Source organism: Vicugna pacos, chromosome 10, assembly GCF_048564905.1.
Source record: "Vicugna pacos chromosome 10, VicPac4, whole genome shotgun sequence".
Taxonomy (NCBI): Eukaryota; Metazoa; Chordata; class Mammalia; order Artiodactyla; family Camelidae; genus Vicugna; species Vicugna pacos.
Genome location: NC_132996.1, coordinates 2,803,455 through 2,821,662, shown reverse-complemented (window position 1 = coordinate 2,821,662; position 18,208 = coordinate 2,803,455). Strand labels below are relative to the sequence as shown.

General features: G+C 36.5%; 1 protein-coding gene across 1 annotated transcript in view; it reads left to right on the top strand.

The window, feature by feature from the left end:
- LOC107034774 (ankyrin repeat domain-containing protein 26-like) overlaps positions 1–18,208 on the top strand; it is a 78,505-nt gene that overhangs the window by 36,378 nt on the left and 23,919 nt on the right. The window contains exons 16-25 of the mRNA XM_072970752.1: positions 1,269–1,398; positions 1,803–1,864; positions 4,379–4,472; positions 6,897–6,925; positions 7,112–7,184; positions 8,903–9,157; positions 10,757–10,830; positions 14,780–14,934; positions 15,424–15,594; positions 17,981–18,014. Coding sequence (XP_072826853.1) covers positions 1,269–1,398; positions 1,803–1,864; positions 4,379–4,472; positions 6,897–6,925; positions 7,112–7,184; positions 8,903–9,157; positions 10,757–10,830; positions 14,780–14,934; positions 15,424–15,594; positions 17,981–18,014 — 1,077 coding nt within the window. The remainder of the gene's footprint in view (positions 1–1,268; positions 1,399–1,802; positions 1,865–4,378; positions 4,473–6,896; positions 6,926–7,111; positions 7,185–8,902; positions 9,158–10,756; positions 10,831–14,779; positions 14,935–15,423; positions 15,595–17,980; positions 18,015–18,208) is intronic.

The following is an 18,208-nucleotide window of genomic DNA, read 5'->3' as shown; positions in this document are numbered from 1 at the left end:
AACTTTTTCTTCCTGTGCTTTTTCACTTATCATCCCCCTGATTCTCATGGGATGAAAAGGATCCTACACAGAAATGGAAGTCCTCAAGATCACAATAGAAAACAGTGTGATAACAAGAGAGGTACACGTGCAGGACTGAGATTTGTTAAGGTTGGTGGCAATAAACAGTTCTCAAAAATGCCATTAAGAAAAGAAAGAGTAAGAAAGCAACTGGAAAGAACAGCTGGATGAATATGAAGATGGGCAGGGGTACAAAGGGGAAGGGTTCATCTAATAAGGACAAGATGAATATAAAGATAAACGAGTGTCAAAATGAGAGAGATGATTATACAGACACAGCAGAAATAGTGGGGTTAAGTGAGAGCAGGAACTCTGTAGTACAAATTATGATAGAAATCACCTCAAATTCAAATTAAGAGAAGGAAAAGTCAGCTCATGGAAAAAAGTGCTCAGACTCTTCTGAAGGACATATAGCTGATTTTATGCACATCAGAAAGAAAATTTGACCCTCACCTTTTTTCTTTTTGGTTATAGAAGTTTGTTTTTTAATTCAAATGTAGTTGATGTACAGTATTGTATGAGTTACAGGTGTGCAGTAAAGTGACTTGGCTATACATATATATGTATTTATCTAATTCTTTCTCTTTTCTTTTCCATTATAGTTTTTTGTGAGATACTGAATATAGTTCCCTATGGAAGTTAGTTTTAACTTGAAGTTATTTCTTTTTTTTTAGAAATCCTCACATTTAAATTAATGAAGTGATGTCTTACATTTAATCTAGCAAATTTTGTCTCTCCATTCCGTCCCCAGTAACTGAGTTCTAGTTTTCCATGTGGCTTATCATGCTGTTTCACACCTCGACCTTTGGCTCAGGCTGCCCTTTTTAGAACCCCCTTCACATCTGCTCTTTGCACGGGGTCTGTCTTTTAAGACACAGTCTGGTCTTCCCAGCATTCCCGGAGCTATTGACATGCAGCAAGTCTCTTCTCTCCTTTGTGCCCTTACTGTGTCTGTTCACTGCAGGTGTAGAGCTGTTCAATGATACTTGTCTGTGTTGATTGATTTTCATGTGTCTCTACCTCCCCTAGAATATAGAGCAGAATCTGTCTTTTATGTATATTGCCAGCTTCTCCCAGGATAATGCCTATGATCTGATGGATACAGTAAATACATGTTGTCTTCCTGACTGATGGATTGAATGACCAAGTGTAGGAATATGATGTTTTCTGATGTTGGGTTTTTGTTACATTGTGTTTTGTTTTTATAGGAAGAGGCAACAAAGCCAAAAACTGGGGGAAAAGAGAACGGCAGTCGGACTACTAACAGTGTTCTAAAGGAGCAAGCAGATCATAGCAAATTGGTTTCTACTGACAGAGCATGCAAAGTTGACAAAGGTGGTAAGTCAGTGAGCATCTGTGGGCTTTCTTCTCTGCTTAAAAGCTAGTGTGGTTGGAAGGGGGAGGGTATAGCTCAGTGGGAGAGAGCATTCCTAGCATGCACGAGGTCCTGGATTCAATTCCCGGTACCGCCATTAAAAAAAAAAAAGCTAGTGTAAAACATCTGAAGTGTGTAGATCCAAATATGATATCCATTTCTTCTTAAGTGTTTTTCTTTTGCCATCTTCCTTCATAAATATCCCGACTACGACCAAGTTTTCTTCCAGAAAATGCTTCAACCCTCTGAAATTCTTTTCTGCCACTTTAATTTATTGACGTATTCATGAATCGAGATAGACATATATATATTTAAACTTCCCAGTGGTATGTGTTCTCATTAATGTATCTGTGACTGCATTTTGTAGCTGCAACTTCAACTTTAGGATTAGAAGAGAAGGAAGATGTCGAATCATCCCAGGATCCTGAGGTGCTGTCTTCTATTATTATCATTTTCAAATATAAGCATTGCGTGATGTTAAAACATAAATGGAGGGATGTTTTGACTCCACTTTCTCACTTTTGCTTTTGCCCAGCAAAATCTTTTCCTCATTTTAACCCACGCTTAGTAAAGTCATTCCGTGCTACATGTCATACCACTGCAGAGTGCACTTCTGTTAATTTTCCAGACTCACCTAGTGAAACTGGTGTATGTCGTGCAAAAGCCAAGGCTTAGAAGTCACAGGGAATCGGTTTGGGTTCTGAAGTTACCTTTTCTAAAAACTAAAGAAAATAATTCTTGGTCAGCCTGTGACCAGATGTTTGTTTCTTTTTTATCAATGAGTGTGTAAAATGCTTAATGAGATTCAGAGAGAAACAGGTTGTACTAAAAAAGAAAAAAAAACAAACAAACCAAAAAACGGTGTTTTTGTTTAACCACTTTGTCCTTGAAAAGACAGTGCCTGTGACTTGAAAGTACTATTATATTTGGATTTTCAAGTAGATCTGCAATGAACATTTCAGGAGAAGCAAAAGCATGGAGAATAGTAATAAATATATGGGGTTAAAATACAAGCAGTTTGGTTTAGTGATGTTTTACTGAGGACAGCCCATTTTGGGTAGAAAATAGCAGGCACTGAGTACCTTTATGGTGACCGGACTTGAAGGAAGCTAAGTGCAGGGTAGTGGTGACCTATTCCAAGGTGATAGCCATGGAAAGAGGGAAGAAGAGCCTGAACTCTTGGATCTCGGAAGCTCCTGCCTAGTGGCACAGCACTGTACTTGAAGTCAGCAGATGTAGCATCCTGGTTCTGACCCACTGTGGGATCTTGGAAAAACTTGTCTGACTTATTTGAATGTCAGTGACCTCGTTCGAAAACATGGTACTGATACCTACCTCTCAGGTTACGTGTCATGAAAAAAATGTGGTAACAAATGTGAAAACACATTGTCAACTGTAAAGGGTGCTATAGAAATGTAAGACAGAATGAGCACAGTGGCCACTAGTTACCTACTGAAATGTTGAGGCCACTTTTTTAAAATCTGAAGGACAGTAAAATGGGAAAGTTAGAGCGGGCACGGGGATTTCTCATTTGGGCTATGTTGAGTGTTGGTAGACTATTATCGGACATCTCCGATAGGTATATAGTGCTTTGGTACTTGAAGCTTTCTGGGGAATTTAGATGTTTTGACCTAAAATAAATTCCTATTCCTGAACACCAGCTATGCACCAGGCAGTTAGACACTGAACGTAGCAGCTGAGGGGTTAGGCTGTAGTGGCAGGAACAGAAGAACAAGTAAACAGGAACCCTTTATCAGGGACAGTAAGTCCTTCATATAAGGAACGTGGAGAGCGTTTGGTTAGACAACAGTGGGGGAGTTTGTAGTTAGCACGGGGGTGGTGTAAGGGTGGAATTTAGGTAGTTAGAAAAGAGCTGAGTGTGACCAAAGCTGCCAGATGACGGACAGGAAGGAGCCAGTCACACGAAGGACCAGGGGAGGGATGTTCCGGACAGAGAACAGCGGGTCCCATCTGCTCATCATGGTACTCCAGCATCTTGGAGTGGCCAGGAAGCAGCAAGTGGGTAACCGTCCTTAGAGTCACTGTTGTTATTGTTGTGTGTAGAGAAGAGAGTGCATGATAAGGGCCTGGCACGTGCGGGTGGTCACTAAACAGTGTTCTTATTCTTCCCTTAGTAAAGTAAAGCTTATGGTACTTTTTTGAAGAGCTGCATAGCTACATTTAAAATTTTTCTGCTGTTTGTTTAAGCATAAATGTTCTTCTTTCTACTTTGGTACTTTATTCAACTATTTTCCCTATCAAAAAAGTTTTATCAAATAATAGTTAGATTCTGCTAAGCCTTTGTTTACTGAGATGTAGCAGTTTCCACAGTGTTCTGTTAATATTCAACATGACAGACTCCCAAGGCTTCTTTTCATGGCACGTATGTTATTTTAATACTAAAAACAGTACCTGTCCTAAGAAACATTTTAAACTTTTAGCACATACACTTACTAGAGAATATATTTAAATATATGTATTTTTAATTTTATTTTTTAGTGAAGTGTGATCAGTTTACGATGTTAGTTTCAAGTGTACTGCAAAGCAATTCAGTTATACAGATAAAAATGTGTCTTTTTTTAAACGTCCTCTTCTGTCGAGGAATGCAAAATGGAATTAGCTGTTTTGAAATTAATTTTTCGTTGAAATCTGCATGTAAGTCAGTATTTTGTCTATGAAAATATTTGCTCTGGCTTTCCCTGCTCAGTTTACAGAGTCAAAAGCCAACTGAAGATAAAAGATAGACTTGCTCTAAAGAGTGTATATGAAATTTTCTATTTAAATGTTTGGGTTTCCAGGATATGGTTATTTTGTTTTTTAAGTCTAATTGCTTTTAAAGTATGAAATTAGAAAAAATACCAATAAGGTAGGGAATGCAGGTATTTTCTTAGAAAGGGATCAGGAAATCTTTATGCAACTCATTGTTAATACTAATTTTAACAGCGTACCTCCGAGATTCAACTACCGAACTGTGTTGATCATTTATCTGGAGCTGCAGGTCTAAGAGAAAAAAATACATTAAATGGACAAATAGAAAGTAAGCACTGTATTTTATAAAAAAGTCATTTGAAAGAATGTTGATTTAAATCATGGATTTGGATCTATTCTCTCAGCCAAAGAAAATCACCTGTTGAACATATAGTGAGAAAAAAGAGGAGGAAAGGAAGTAAATTGTATATCTTATCACGTGCCAGCAACAGATTAAACTAGAATGCTGTTTAAGGAGCTCAGTTGTTAGCTTTTTTTCAAGATGCTCTGTGACCTGAGGACAGTCAGGAAACCAGGAGGAGGGAAGGAGGGAGTGAAGAATGAGAGAGGCAGGGAGGAGGGGAGTAAATGAAGGAAAAGGAGTTGGGGGCTCCTTGGCAGGAGGTGGTAATGTAGAATACTTCTTTAGAAGAAGGAAGAGAAGAGTGTTTGAAATGAGATGGGTATGAAGTGAGCTTCTTCCAGCACCAAAACTTGTCCGGGAGGCACAGCATAATGTTCCACTCCCCCGTCCCCCTGACCGTTAGGAAGGCAGTGAGGACTGCGGTACCTGATCACGCAGAGCTGGGTGTGCCTGCCGAGGGTGAGCACAGGCGGGTGTGGTCAGCTGTCAACGTCTGGATCTTCATGTCATGCGGCGTGTTGCTGCCTTATAGGAAGGTGTCTCATAGGCCAACAGAGGAGTGGGAAAGAGGAAGAGGGCAGAGTGCGTTCCGGGGAGTTCAGGGGCGCTGGAGCCTGGTAAAGAGTCCCCTGAAAAGTCTGCAACCCCTGATGCAGCTTTTGGGGAAGTGTTACAGTGAGACGCATGCGGCTGTATTTCAGAAGGATCAGTTAAGTCCGAATGCTGTAGAAGCAGACTCGGTATAGACCGGAGTTTCTCAAATTTAAATCAGTCACCTGGGGACCCAGTGAAAAGTGCACATTCTGAGCAGTGGGTCTGCATTTCTAACAAGCTCTCAGGTGATGCCCTTGTTGCTGGTCTTCAGATCACGCTCAGAGGGTAGACTTGTGTTTAGGGGAATCTGGAAGAAGAGCCGCTGGGGAGTTAAAGACACAACAGCATCAAGGAAAAGCATGATTTTGAACGTGCATGATCTGAGCACGTTCATAGCCAGAGGGAGGCAAAGAGTTGAAGTAGAAGTTAGAGGTGTAAGATAGTGCTGCTAAGCAGAGAGGAAAAAGAAGTGGTGGGGATCATCCATCAAAAGAATAGAAAAGGGGAAGAATTAAGACCACAGACCTAGAGGTACCTTTGAAAAGGGAAGTGAAAGGAAGGAAGAAAAAAAGGCCACAGGTAGGTGATTTTGGAATTGAGGAAAGTTGAGAGAACTCCTTTTCGATGCCATCAGTGTATTTGCACTGAAGCCAGGTTAGATCATTGCCACTCCAGAGGATACTGGAATCAGGAGGGGGCCTAGAATTGGGGTAAACCACAGCCACTCCTCCTATCAGGCTTCGAAGGTATATGTTGTATTGGTATTTGTTATTCAAGTGAGATTAACTTGAATATGAAGCATTGGTTGTGCTTTTTTTTTTTTAAGGATTCCTAATTTTTTGGTAAGATAGTTTTTTTCACAAAAATCCTTGCAAACATTAGCCTGATTTACCAAACCAAACTAATTTAGGAAACAAAAGAAATTAATAGGGTTCATTCCATAAATGCTAAAGTTGTTATTTTCAGTGAATACTACACAGGTTTTGAAATGTAAAAGACTTTTAATATCTAATGATCCTGTGGCAATTAAATTTTTTTGATCACTAGATTTCAATATTGAAAACTCAGTAGACATTCTTTCTTGCATGAGTGGATCAAGAAACTTTGATGGCTAGAGGATCCAAGAAATGTAGGCATACCAACAGCCCATGTGGGTATGGGAAAAAATATTTTTATGAACTAGTATTCTACAAGTGTGTATCCAAGCTGATCAACTCGTAACACTTTCTCTGATGAGAAGTGAATTGCACGTTGAAATGAACTGTCATCACAACTGTGGACTTCCTAAATCACAGGACAAATTGAAGAGCATGATAAATACTTGTAGTCTAATGGTGTCAGTCGCATTAAAGACTTGCTGTTGCATTTTACCGTCAGCTTTCACATTTGTCTTCTTGGAGCCGTGACTTGTTCCTCTGATTGGAGATCGCTTTTCTCCTCCTCAGGCAGCATGTTCACATTGGTATACGTGCACGTTTCTATTTTATAAAGTCATTTGAAACATAATCGTACTTTTGAGATCTTAACTGCATGTTTTGTTAAACCTACATTCCTGTTCTTTATTGAGTATCTATAATGGATTCATATTTCTGTCTTGTTGCTGTCCTAACTGCCCCTGAAAAACAAAACACCGAAACCTAATGTGTTCATTTCCAAAGCAAGCATGAGGATTGTGCTCAGTACTAACTCTGCGTGAATGGATAGTTGGCTTTCATATTTGCATATAATTGATTATGTGTCCCTTTTGGCTTTTAGATTCTACTGAAAAATATCCTCACTTGAAGGTAAAAACTTTTATACTTTTATCTTGAATTTTTTTTTTTTAATGAGGGTACTGGGAATTTAGCGTAGGACCCCATGCACTGCTAAGCAGGCACTCTAGCACTGAGCTAGACCCTCCCCCCTTGAATTATTACTATAGATTTTATCAAATGTACATTATTAATTGGTTTGTTTCAAAAACCATTCAGCCTGCAGTTGGAGTGAAAGATTCTGTTCCTAATAAAACAAGAGAAATGAAGAATTTACAAACATTCAAATCAGGTAAATTTTGCAATACAAAGTTCACTCTGAAAAGAAGTACAGTCTTCTTATTCCTAATTCCTTTTATTTCTTCAAATTTAATTGAAAGATGACATAAATAAGGCAGATGTTATTATTGATATCCATGTTTGAAATATATATATATAAGCATAAGAAGTAGATTTTTAAAATGTCAGCTTTGACTCGGATGTTTCTGTTGATGCTGGGAGACACTAAAGTGCTCAACTTGGAGTCCCTATACTTCTCGGGGATTCTGAGAGATTATTAGGTTCTAAGATTTTTCCAGAGTTTTAAAATGCTTAATTGAATTCTGACCTTTACGTAGGGGTAAAGCTTCACTTGCTAACGTGTCAGTCATATCTCACTTTAATTAGTTCATCTAGTGCTATCACATTGATGATATTTATTTCTGTATTTATTTATTAATGGAGGTCCTAGGGATTGAACCCAGAACCTTGTGCATGCTAAGCATGTGCTCTACCACTGAGGTATTTCCCTAGCCCAAAGATCTTATGTCAACTGGATGTTTTGATTAGCAGTGTGTGTGTGTGTGTGTGGTGTGTTTGATTATTAAAAATGCTGGAAGTAATTAGTCCTACCTTAATATTTGGTAGGCACAATCTTTTAAAACAATAATCCTAGAAGTTTTGGCATTTAGGATATTTTTTATACTATTAAAAATTACTGAGAATTCTGAAGAACTTTTAAGTGGGTTGTATCTATTGATGTTCAGTATATTAGAAAGTAAAACTGAAAGATTTAAAAAACAAGCACACACACACATTCCATTAGCCGTTAGAGCTGTGATGTTATCACATGTCATGTATCTGGAAACCTCCACTGCACACTTAACAGAGAATGAGAATGAAAATAGCATTCAGTATTACTGTGAAAATAGTTTTGACCTCCTGGACTCCCTATATGGAGGGAACTTGGGGCTTCAGGGCTTCTCAGATGACACTTGAGAACTGCGGTTTTAAACAGTTCATGGATGTGAAATAAGTGGGCTTTAAAGTTCACTTCTACATTTCCTGCCTTTTTTTTTTCTTTAACTTGTCTTAAAAAGTTTGAAGCTGACAACTTAATTCTTTTTTAAAAAAGGAAAACATTTTTGTTACATATTTCCTGTCTCGTGGCACTCTACTCTTTGGACCTAGTTTGTACCTAGATTTACCCTATTTTTATATGGAAAAAATTAGTCACTCAAGGCTATCCTTCCTTATATAAATTTATGATGTTTATCCACGGCTTAAGGTAAGAATTCTGAAGATATTGGTACATTGAGGAAAGATTGTCTCATTGTAATGTAAGTAGTACCATTCAGTAAAAGTTTTCTTAAAGCCCATGTCTCTAGGACACAATACTGTCATGCATACTTAAACGTCCAGTAAATGGCTAGTTAGACATACATTTTGTTAATGAAAAAATTCACATGTTGAAGAAATAATTATTCATAAAGCTCTTACGGAATATTGACTGTTTTATAGAGAGTGATGAGTGAATCCAAATAAGTAATACTAGAAAATTAAAAGTAGAAAGAGAGACAGTGGTTCCCTATGTGAACAGCAATGACATGTAAAGTACAACCAGCTGGGAAGGAGCAGCGTGTTTGTGGGGAGAGGAGGACGTGGGGCGGCTGCTCTGGGAAGAGAATCCGTACAGGTTATTCAAGTTTGTGTTGTTACTCACATTCTAATAAGTGGAAACTTTGTTTTCAGATCCTTCAGACTGGGATTCTACTAGTTTGAGCCCCAATAATGGGGCTGGTCAAAGAGCCAAGCTTTTGAAAGTGGATCAATGTCCGTTGGTATCACAGTCAGTGACCACAAACCAGTCAGCACCCACAGAACTGAGGCAGACGGCCCTAGTAGGTAAAAAACAGATGAATATTGGAGCCGTGTTTCTGTCAGAAAATGCAGCGCTCCGTGACCTGCGTCAATCACAGCTGCCAGAGAACAGAAGCAGCAAAGAAGGTAATAAAGCAGCATAGAGAGTTAGCCATAGTCTATCTGTGCGTGGCTTCACCATACTCCAACTTTGCAGAAATCACTTTGTGGCAGGATCTCCTTTGTGTTTACTCCTTTTATGCAACCTGCAACCAGACAAGACCTTTTAGCATGACATTTACATTCATCCTCTGACCAAAGCAGCATATTAAGTAGCAAAGAGGATTAGGAGAAAGTAAGTTCGTTCAGACTAGCATTTAGCACACTCCTGGGAGTGTGTCGGAGGCTGATGTCTAGAGCTTTGTGACTAGTTGGGAAACCTAGATGGACATCCAAAGATTCCCTTCGGAAAATATGGTTTCTTAGCTTTATTTTTATCTAGCTCTGAATTTGTATATATTAGTTATAGCTATATTCAGTGTAACTGAAAAAGCACCTCTGCAACTAAATATCAAAATATTTCTAGTATATTCTCTGCCTTTCTGTATTTTAGAAATGGCTTTCCCAGCAGTAGTGGCAGTCATTGGGTATTTGCTCCACAGGACCTCCTTCTTAACTGTGTCCACATAGTGTATATATCAGCTTATTTTATTACTTTTAATGGATTGATAGGTCAAAAAGGGTATTGGTTTTAAGGAGTGCTTTAACACTTAAAAATAATATATGGAATATCAATTCTAATTCTTCTAGGATACCCAGTCTGTTGATTAACCACATCTAATATGTGTTCTACTTTATATACCAATTAATTTAGTGCCTTAATCAGTGATAGGATCAGAGCTGTAGTAATAAATCATACAATATTTTTTCTGCTCTTGTTTTATCTTTTCTTTCCTTACCTGTAGAATTAATGTCATGTTTGCAAAGGATTCTGTTATCTCCTATAGTAGTGACTCCAAGCTCTAAACTCAGTTTTTCTAATAAATAAACTGTTTATACAAAGATACTTTTAAGAGTTTGTCCTCCACAGCATAGGAGCAAAGAGGATAGACATGTAAAGAAATAGTTTACAGTTCAGCTGATGAAGACACACTAGAAAAAGCTGTGAGAGGTACCAAGGTAGCTCCGAGGTAGGAGATCCCTGTGTCTCTGTGGAAAGACAGCTGCAATCAAGGAGGACTTCACAGAGCAGCTGAGTCTTCAAAGAGGAAAAGGAACTTGTCAGAACAATAGAGGGAAACATTTCAGGTTAAGAAAAGATAAAAGCATAAAAAGTAACAGTAATTTTGGAAACCATGAATAACATTGCTCTTGAAGCTTGGTATGTTGTTAAAAGGTACTGTTAGGAGGTAGAGAATAGAGTCTATTGTGACTTTGTATATTTCTACTGTATTTTTAAATGTTGTTTTATTTCTCTTTGTTTTGTTCATGTCTGGTGAATCAATTTGTGAATAAAACTTTGAGATGTTTGTATGCCTTTATCTGGTAACATCTAGTATTTCCCAAATAGTTTGTTGAAGTTTTAGATAATTAGAAGTATTTCTTAAAGAAGTAAATATCCAGCTAAAGATTGAGCTTAATTTAAACTGCCAATTGATGAAATGTTTTTTATGTTTTTATAAAGATGATGCCTTTTATCTAGTTGTTCTAAGCAGTGAATTTTAACTAAGTATATTCATTTTTCAGCAGACCTTGACTTACAAAACACATGTGAGGAAGAGCAAGAAAGACTCGATGGAAGTGAAAATAACCACTCACAGGTATGTAAAAATGTAAATTTAAATTTCTGGTTTATATTGTTTTCTGTGCTTTAATAACACAGTTATTCAAATTCAAAAGAAATTGCCTTTCAAACTAGAGTTTTAGAGTCAATAATTACTTAATAGTTTTTAATAGCATTTTATCTAGTTACAAAACTTAAAGTATTGTTAGAATCTATAATAACTTATAGTTCAACTTTATCCTTGGAATTGAGGCAAAAAAACTTCCTGAATATTGTTTACTACTTCCATTTTTATAGCTCCCTCACATGATAAAGAAGGTAATATCAAATATTAAGTCATGTGATTAAGCAGTTGAAATTGTAAATAATACAGCAGTGATGGCCACCAAGTTAGTTTCATGTAAGGAACAGTCATTCCCAGTGGTCCAAAATTTGCAGTTTCAAATTGCAAGTCATTAATGCCAATGAAAGATTTCTTCTGTCTTGTGATCTCTATGTAATCGATTTCAGAATCTACAATCATGGAGAGAATAGGTGTCATAGAGTCAACTCAGCTGCCTAGTAAGAGAATCAAACCTTCCAGGATTAGACATTTGCTGTTAGGGAACAAACAAAAATGTTCTAAATTATTTCATTTCAGGGTAGGAAATCAGTATTATTAAAAATTCTTTTATTCACTCTCACTAGTGAATGTTAGAGTATAATATAACTTGGATGCAGAGAATACATACTGAGATAGATCACTATCATAGTATATCATTTGCACTTAAACTCAGGAATTTGTTCCTCTGATTGATGTTAATTGATTTTGGCACCTAATAATTTGCAGTTTTCTTATTCTCCAGTTATTAGTCCTTTAAAAAAAAATCTTTACATGCACTGGAGGGGCTCACTATTTCAGGTATGTGAGGTGAAATATTTTTTAGTGAGGAAATCTTTGTAATGTTAAAAATCTTATCTCCTCTAATTCTTGGTAGATTTGACATGTGTGAATTGTTTAGTTCAAACAAACAGTGACAAAGTTAGGTTTCTGAGTTCCTGTTTTTCTCCTATTTCAAGTCTAAGGCAAGTTATGTTTCACGTCTTAGTTTGTGAGTAGCCAAACGTAGATTAAGAAGTTTGTTAAATTTTAGTTAGTTTTTTATTTTTCTTTATCGATACTTGACTACTAAAGGATACATGTGTTTTACGATCATGTACTGTGAAAGAAAAGAAATCTGGAGAGCAAATCAAGCGGATTAATCTTTCATTTGTGCATCTGCAAAAAACGCCTAGAGAACCAGAAGTGAATAAGGAAGATGACAGAAAAGATGTACCTGTATCTTTAAAACATTCTTGTGTGGAGAAGCATGAGGACATGTGGGTCAAACAAGGCAAATTAGACTGGAAAAATAATTCCAAATTTATCACAAAGAAGTCAAATCAGAAAATCAGTAAAATCCATGAAAAATGCAAAATTATTTTTCATCGTAAGGTGGAGTCACTACATGACAACTCGGAACTACATGGTGACATAAAGGAACTACCTCCCAGTGTGACAGATAATATATTTGATTGTGAGGAAAAAGATGCACCTGGAGCCTTTGTCTCTGTAGGATCCCAGGCATTCTCTGAACACAAAGAGCCCAGTCTTGAAAATGTTTTTCCGTCTTATTCCATGTCTGAGTCAAAAGAGTATGGTTGCCAGTCATCTTCAAAACTTTATTTAAATGAAAATAAGTTATGAACATGACAAACCAGGCACTGAACATGTTTTTAACAAAAATGAGGAGAGTTTTTATAATAGAGAAAATGAAATAAGGAACCAAGTTCCATTTACAGTGAATGAAGACCAAGAACTTGATACAAAAAGAATACAAAAAAGGAACCAAAATACTCACTGGAAATCAGACATTGGACGTGCTCCTCAGGTAAGTGACCCAAAAAGCCTTTTTGGTTTGTGGCTTGCCCGCTCCAGTGAGATGAAACACATGATTCAAATAAAAAGTCACGATATGTCTGCTGTTTCAAATACTTACAAGAAAACCAAACCAATGCAAGACCAGCTCCAGAAGCCATTGCTTGCAGATAACTGTGGTGCTGATAACTCTAAAATCATGGACCCTGAATTAGGAAACGTGAGTTCTTCTCCATCAAATGGTAACAGAACATCCAAAGTATATCTAAAAGAGTTACACCAAGATATGCCAAAGGTTTAGCAATGAGGTAGGCATGTTACAAGTAGAATTCCTGGCTTTGGAAAAAGAAAATTCAGCTTCAAAAAGAGGTAGAGGTTCCTTTGCTGCTACTCTGTTTTTTTCCTCCTTATCAATAATCTCTACCATTCTGATCCATATTTGATCTGATTTTCCACTTACAAAAATAGCCTATATATAAAACGGGGTCATCTAAATATGTAATTGTGTAGAAACAGACTATTTCTGCCATCTAAATAACAGGAACTCAGGGAAGTATTTTCCTGGGTTTTGTTCCTTAATCGACCTAAGTCTCTGTGCCGGTCTTTGGTATGAAGTGGGAAAGTAAATTCAGCTGTGTGCCACGTGACCTTATGAGCTGGAATAAACGCGAGTGAAATAGCTTAGGAAATATAATAAGCTCAAGGGTTTTGTTTTTTTTGTTTTAATCTATTGGCTTAAATGTAAGTTGCACATCCATAGAATGGGAAGGAAACAGTGACTGAGAGAAGGGATATAAGCACACGCTCTCACTAAGCTGATCCGTGTATTGTGTGTTAGTGAGTGCAGGCTTCTCTGTTTTACTGATCTCTGGACACTTAGAATTCCATCATGGCCACTTTGAGATATTCTTAAGGATACACGTGCTTGCACATAGTCTTGAATCACCACTTCGGGGTGTTTCTGTTGAGACAGACACTTACATTATATTATTTAATAAAACGTAGTAAGTTTTGACATGTATGATTCTATCATATAGGTAGTATGAACCCTCAGCAAAAGAAATTCAGTATTTATCTTCAAAGGAGAAAACTTGAGTTTTGAGATGCACTGAATGATTTTAGTTCTAGTAATAGATTTTTAAAATGTGTGTGTTCTTTTGTGTGAGGTGCAAAGAATGTTAAAGATGGAAATCTGAAGTTTTCTCCTTTAATAGAAGAAGGAGATGAGCCCTGCCCCCAACTTTGCCAAAGTCACACTTTTAACTTACCGATCAATTTGATGAATTTATTTGGTAGCTTATTAGATTCAGTGTTACAGAATTGTATCATCTCTTTTGACAAGGTAAAATGCTGGGGAATACTGCTTTAGGGAATTTGGACAAATCATTTAACCTTTCTTGGTTGTGTTCCCGTTTTCAGTAAACAGTGGGGCTAAGGTAGATCACTCGTTACTCCTATGCCGTCTAGCTATAAAATGGCCATGGTTATTGAATGTGAAATTGGGAAGCATTATTCCTTCTGCAGAATTCCACATAACTGGCAGTTCATCAGTTTCACTCTGCTCCTTTCGGTAAACTTGTGTTCATATGTTTTATTAAACACCACTTTTTTGATACTCCAGGATCCAAATGAAACAAGAATTATAAAAAGTAGTGGGGAAAGGATAGCTTTAGCACAGCAAGAAGAATGTTTCCTTTCTGTTACTGAAGCACCAAGGTGTGACATCTTCTAAATCTGGCTGTTTAATACAAAGTCTAGGTGGTAAAGACAGAAGAGGACAAATTTTATGCCTTTGTCTTTCTATTTCTCTGTCTCTGCCATTCACATGGGGAAGAGTGGATGTAAGAGCACAGCATTCAGAAAGTCCTTTTTGAAATTTTGGAAATTCTGTTTCTTTTCCACAAACAGAAAGAAGCAGAATTTACAAACATTCCAATGTCTTGAAATGATAAAAATTAAAATAAGCACAAAAATATTTTAATCAATTGAAATCAGGGCAAACTCTGAGTCAAATGATAAAGTGAATGATAACAAAGTCTTTATAATGAATAAAGTAATAATTACCCTTTTTATCAAACTTTCCCTGAAGGTTGAAGTAGAAGAGAACAGAAGCAAAAGTGGTGAACTGAAAGGATCAGAAACCGTATGTGATGGCAGTTATCATGAAGGATTAACTCAGCAGAGGAAGAGGGGAAAAACTGATGAACAGCAGTTTCCTGCTCTGCAGAAAGGAGATTCTGATAGGTAAGCCTGTATCAGTGTTCAGCAGTAGGTAATTATTATTTTCCTAGAAATTGTTCAGAATTTCTTCCCAGACTCATCTCTCTACTTGCTTCCATATATTTTATACTCTTCCTTCCAGGTTCCTAGGACATACCTAAATGCCATGTGCCTAATCTTTGTGCTCACATTCTAATCTCTTAAGTAGAATAATTTCCTCCTGTCTCTTTTGCTCATGACTTCCTGTTTATTTCCCCTCTTCTGTAAAGCCTTCCTTATGCTCACTTTGCTTTCGTATGTCAGCTCTTGCGTATCACATTGTATCATAATTGTGTATCTGTCTTTGAAGCAAGAATTTGTGTTTCCTTGCATATGGTTGGCCCTTGTTAACCATTTTGTGAATTAATAAATGATTGAAGATGGGTAAGAGTTGGAATTTTACAAAAATTGGGGTTTTTTTTAATCAGTAGAATTATTTTTTAAAAATTGGCTTTTTTATGGATTGTTTTAAAGTAGCTGTCCTGGCTTGCATATGAAGGGAGTAAAGAAGAATGAAAGTGGAAAACGGACATTAAAAGCATCTGTGACTTCACGTGTATTTGCAAAGACCACCTCACTGGCTGGTGGTCTCCTACACGTGAATGACAACAGCGGTTTAAGTGAAGGAGATCAAGGTTGTGGCAGGTAAAACCTACAAATTCTTTATTTCTAGCTGAAGACGTATTAGCAGTGATTACCTTCTCTGGAAATAGAACAGCAGCATATAGTGCAAAGGCCAAGGCAAGAGAATTCTCAACTGTGTTGGAGGAACACTGCCGAAAGGCTAAGATGAGGACAAGTGCCTTTGACCTTAAGTAGTTTCAATAATATGTCCCCATGGAAGCCGGGCTGCAGTGAATCAGTGTGAACAGCCCCTCAGAGGACATTCCCTGGGAAGGCAGGAGAGGACTGGGTGATAACTGATGGGAAACGTGGGGCTCGTGGGGGTTCCCTTTCTTTTTTTAATGATGAGATGATTGTTTGTAGAGGATGTCTCTATGCTGTTGGATGCGATTCCATAGATGTGTTTTTCAATTTAACTTTGGATTTCTGATATTAGATAGTGTATTGATGGTACTATATTATCTTTAAAATATTGTAGTAAACTATTCATGTATGGTATTGTTGTAAGGGCTTATTCATTAGTTCTGAAGCGTAATATTCTTACACAATTGAATATGCAGATAATGACTTTAAAGTTACACCATTGTCCATAGATTTTTTAAAAATTGTATACTCAGAATAACTATACAAACACTTAGGCCATACTGAATAGGGTTTAATCATTCCTTGATGATTCTAGATTTTATAATGTCCTTGACAGTATCATCACGAGTGGCTATGGTTTTGTATGCTATTGCAAAATACCAGATTATATTATCTTAATATTTGTTTAGATTTTAGGAAGAAGGGGAAGATTTTGTTTACATACAATAGAATAATAAACTATTAACAATCTATCACAGGTGATTACTTTTGGATTACTAAGTTCTAAATTAAAAAAGCCATTATGCTCCATAAGGACCTGTGAAATGCATGAACACAACAGCTGAATGGATAATGAATGCCCGCTGATTAATGTCTTTAGCGAAAGCAAATCTTTATTAAAAGTAGATTTCCAGTATTGCCTAGGTCTAAAGTCTTTTTAAAAAATAGGTGTTAAGATTCAGAAATTATTATTATTTTAACTTTTTTTTATTGAGTCATAGTCGTTTTGCAATGTTGTGTCAAGTTCCAGTGTAGAGCACAATTTTTCAGTTATACATGAACATACATATATTCATTGTCATATTTTTTTGCTGTGAGCTACCGTAAGATCTTACATATATTTCCCTGTGCTGTAGAGTATAATCTTGTTTATCTATTCTACATTTTGAAATCTCAGTCTGTCCCTTCCCACCCTCCTCCCCCTTGGCAACCACAAGTTTGTATTCTATGTCTATAAGTCTGTTTCTGTTTTGTGTTTATGCTTTGTTTTTTTGTTTTCGTTTTTGTTTTTGTTTTTGTTTTTTAGATTCCACATATGAGTGATCTCATAAGGTTTTTTCTTTCTCTTTGTGGCTTACTTCACTTAGAATGACATTCTCCAGGAGCATCCATGTTGCTGCAAATGGCGTTATGTTGTCGGTTTTTATGGCTGAATAGTATTCCATTGTATAAATACACCTACCACCTCTTCTTTATCCAGTCATCTGTCGATGGACATTTAGGCTGTTTCCATGTCTTGGCTATTGTAAATAGTGCTGCTATGAACATTGGGGTGCAGGTGTCATTTTGAAGTAGAGTTCCTTCTGGACATATGCCCCAGAAATTATTACATATAATTATACCTAGACATAGAATAATAATAGAGATTCATTTACTACATTAGTTAAAAATACTTAAAAATAAATATTAATTTCTTAGCGTAGTGTGAAATGCAAGTATTGAAGCCAGATTGCCTGGGTTGGAATTCTGGGCAGGCATAGGGGCTTCGACAAATGACTTAGACTTTCTGTGCCTCATTTTCTTCCTGGGTAAAGTACCTGATGTATTACCTACCTCCCAGGATTGTTGTGAGGATTAAAATGTCTTTAAGACATGTAAAGTGCTGATAATAATGCACAGCAGTTGCACACTAAGTTTTCAAAAAAGCTGATGTCATGGTTATTAGAAAAGGGTTTCTTTCATATAAGGACTTAAGTAATACTTTCCAAATACTTTTATTGCCATAAAAGCCAGTTTTTATTGCAAAAGACAACAACAAGAAAATCCTGGTATATTTTTTCCTTTCAAATAATACAAGTAATTTTATGTTCTTCCTTTTCCTTTCCTTGTCTGCTTGATTTAAATTTAATACTTTGTTAATAATATAATTGATATGCTTTCTTTGTCCTTTAATGTTACTGTTTCCATTTTTTGTTTAATCCCTTTTATTGAAAATTTAATTATCAATGCAAAGATGTTATATAAAAAATAATAGATTTACATACATCTTGCATTTTCAATATTTAGTATTTGGCTTTAATGAATTGCTTGTTTCTTTTTTCAGGTCTTCAAAGAAAACGTCTACTAAAAAAGACAAGGTATAGTAAAATATTAATCATAAAAATATTTTCCTGTAGTAAGAAAAATTTATAAAAGATAGAGTGGGAAAACAGAAAATCCTCCTTTGTTGTAGAGACGTTTACTTAAAAATAATATAGAAACATGATTGACAAAGTTAGCCTTTTGACAAAAATCAGTTCTTTGGAGAAGTGTTTTTTTTTTTTTGCTCTCA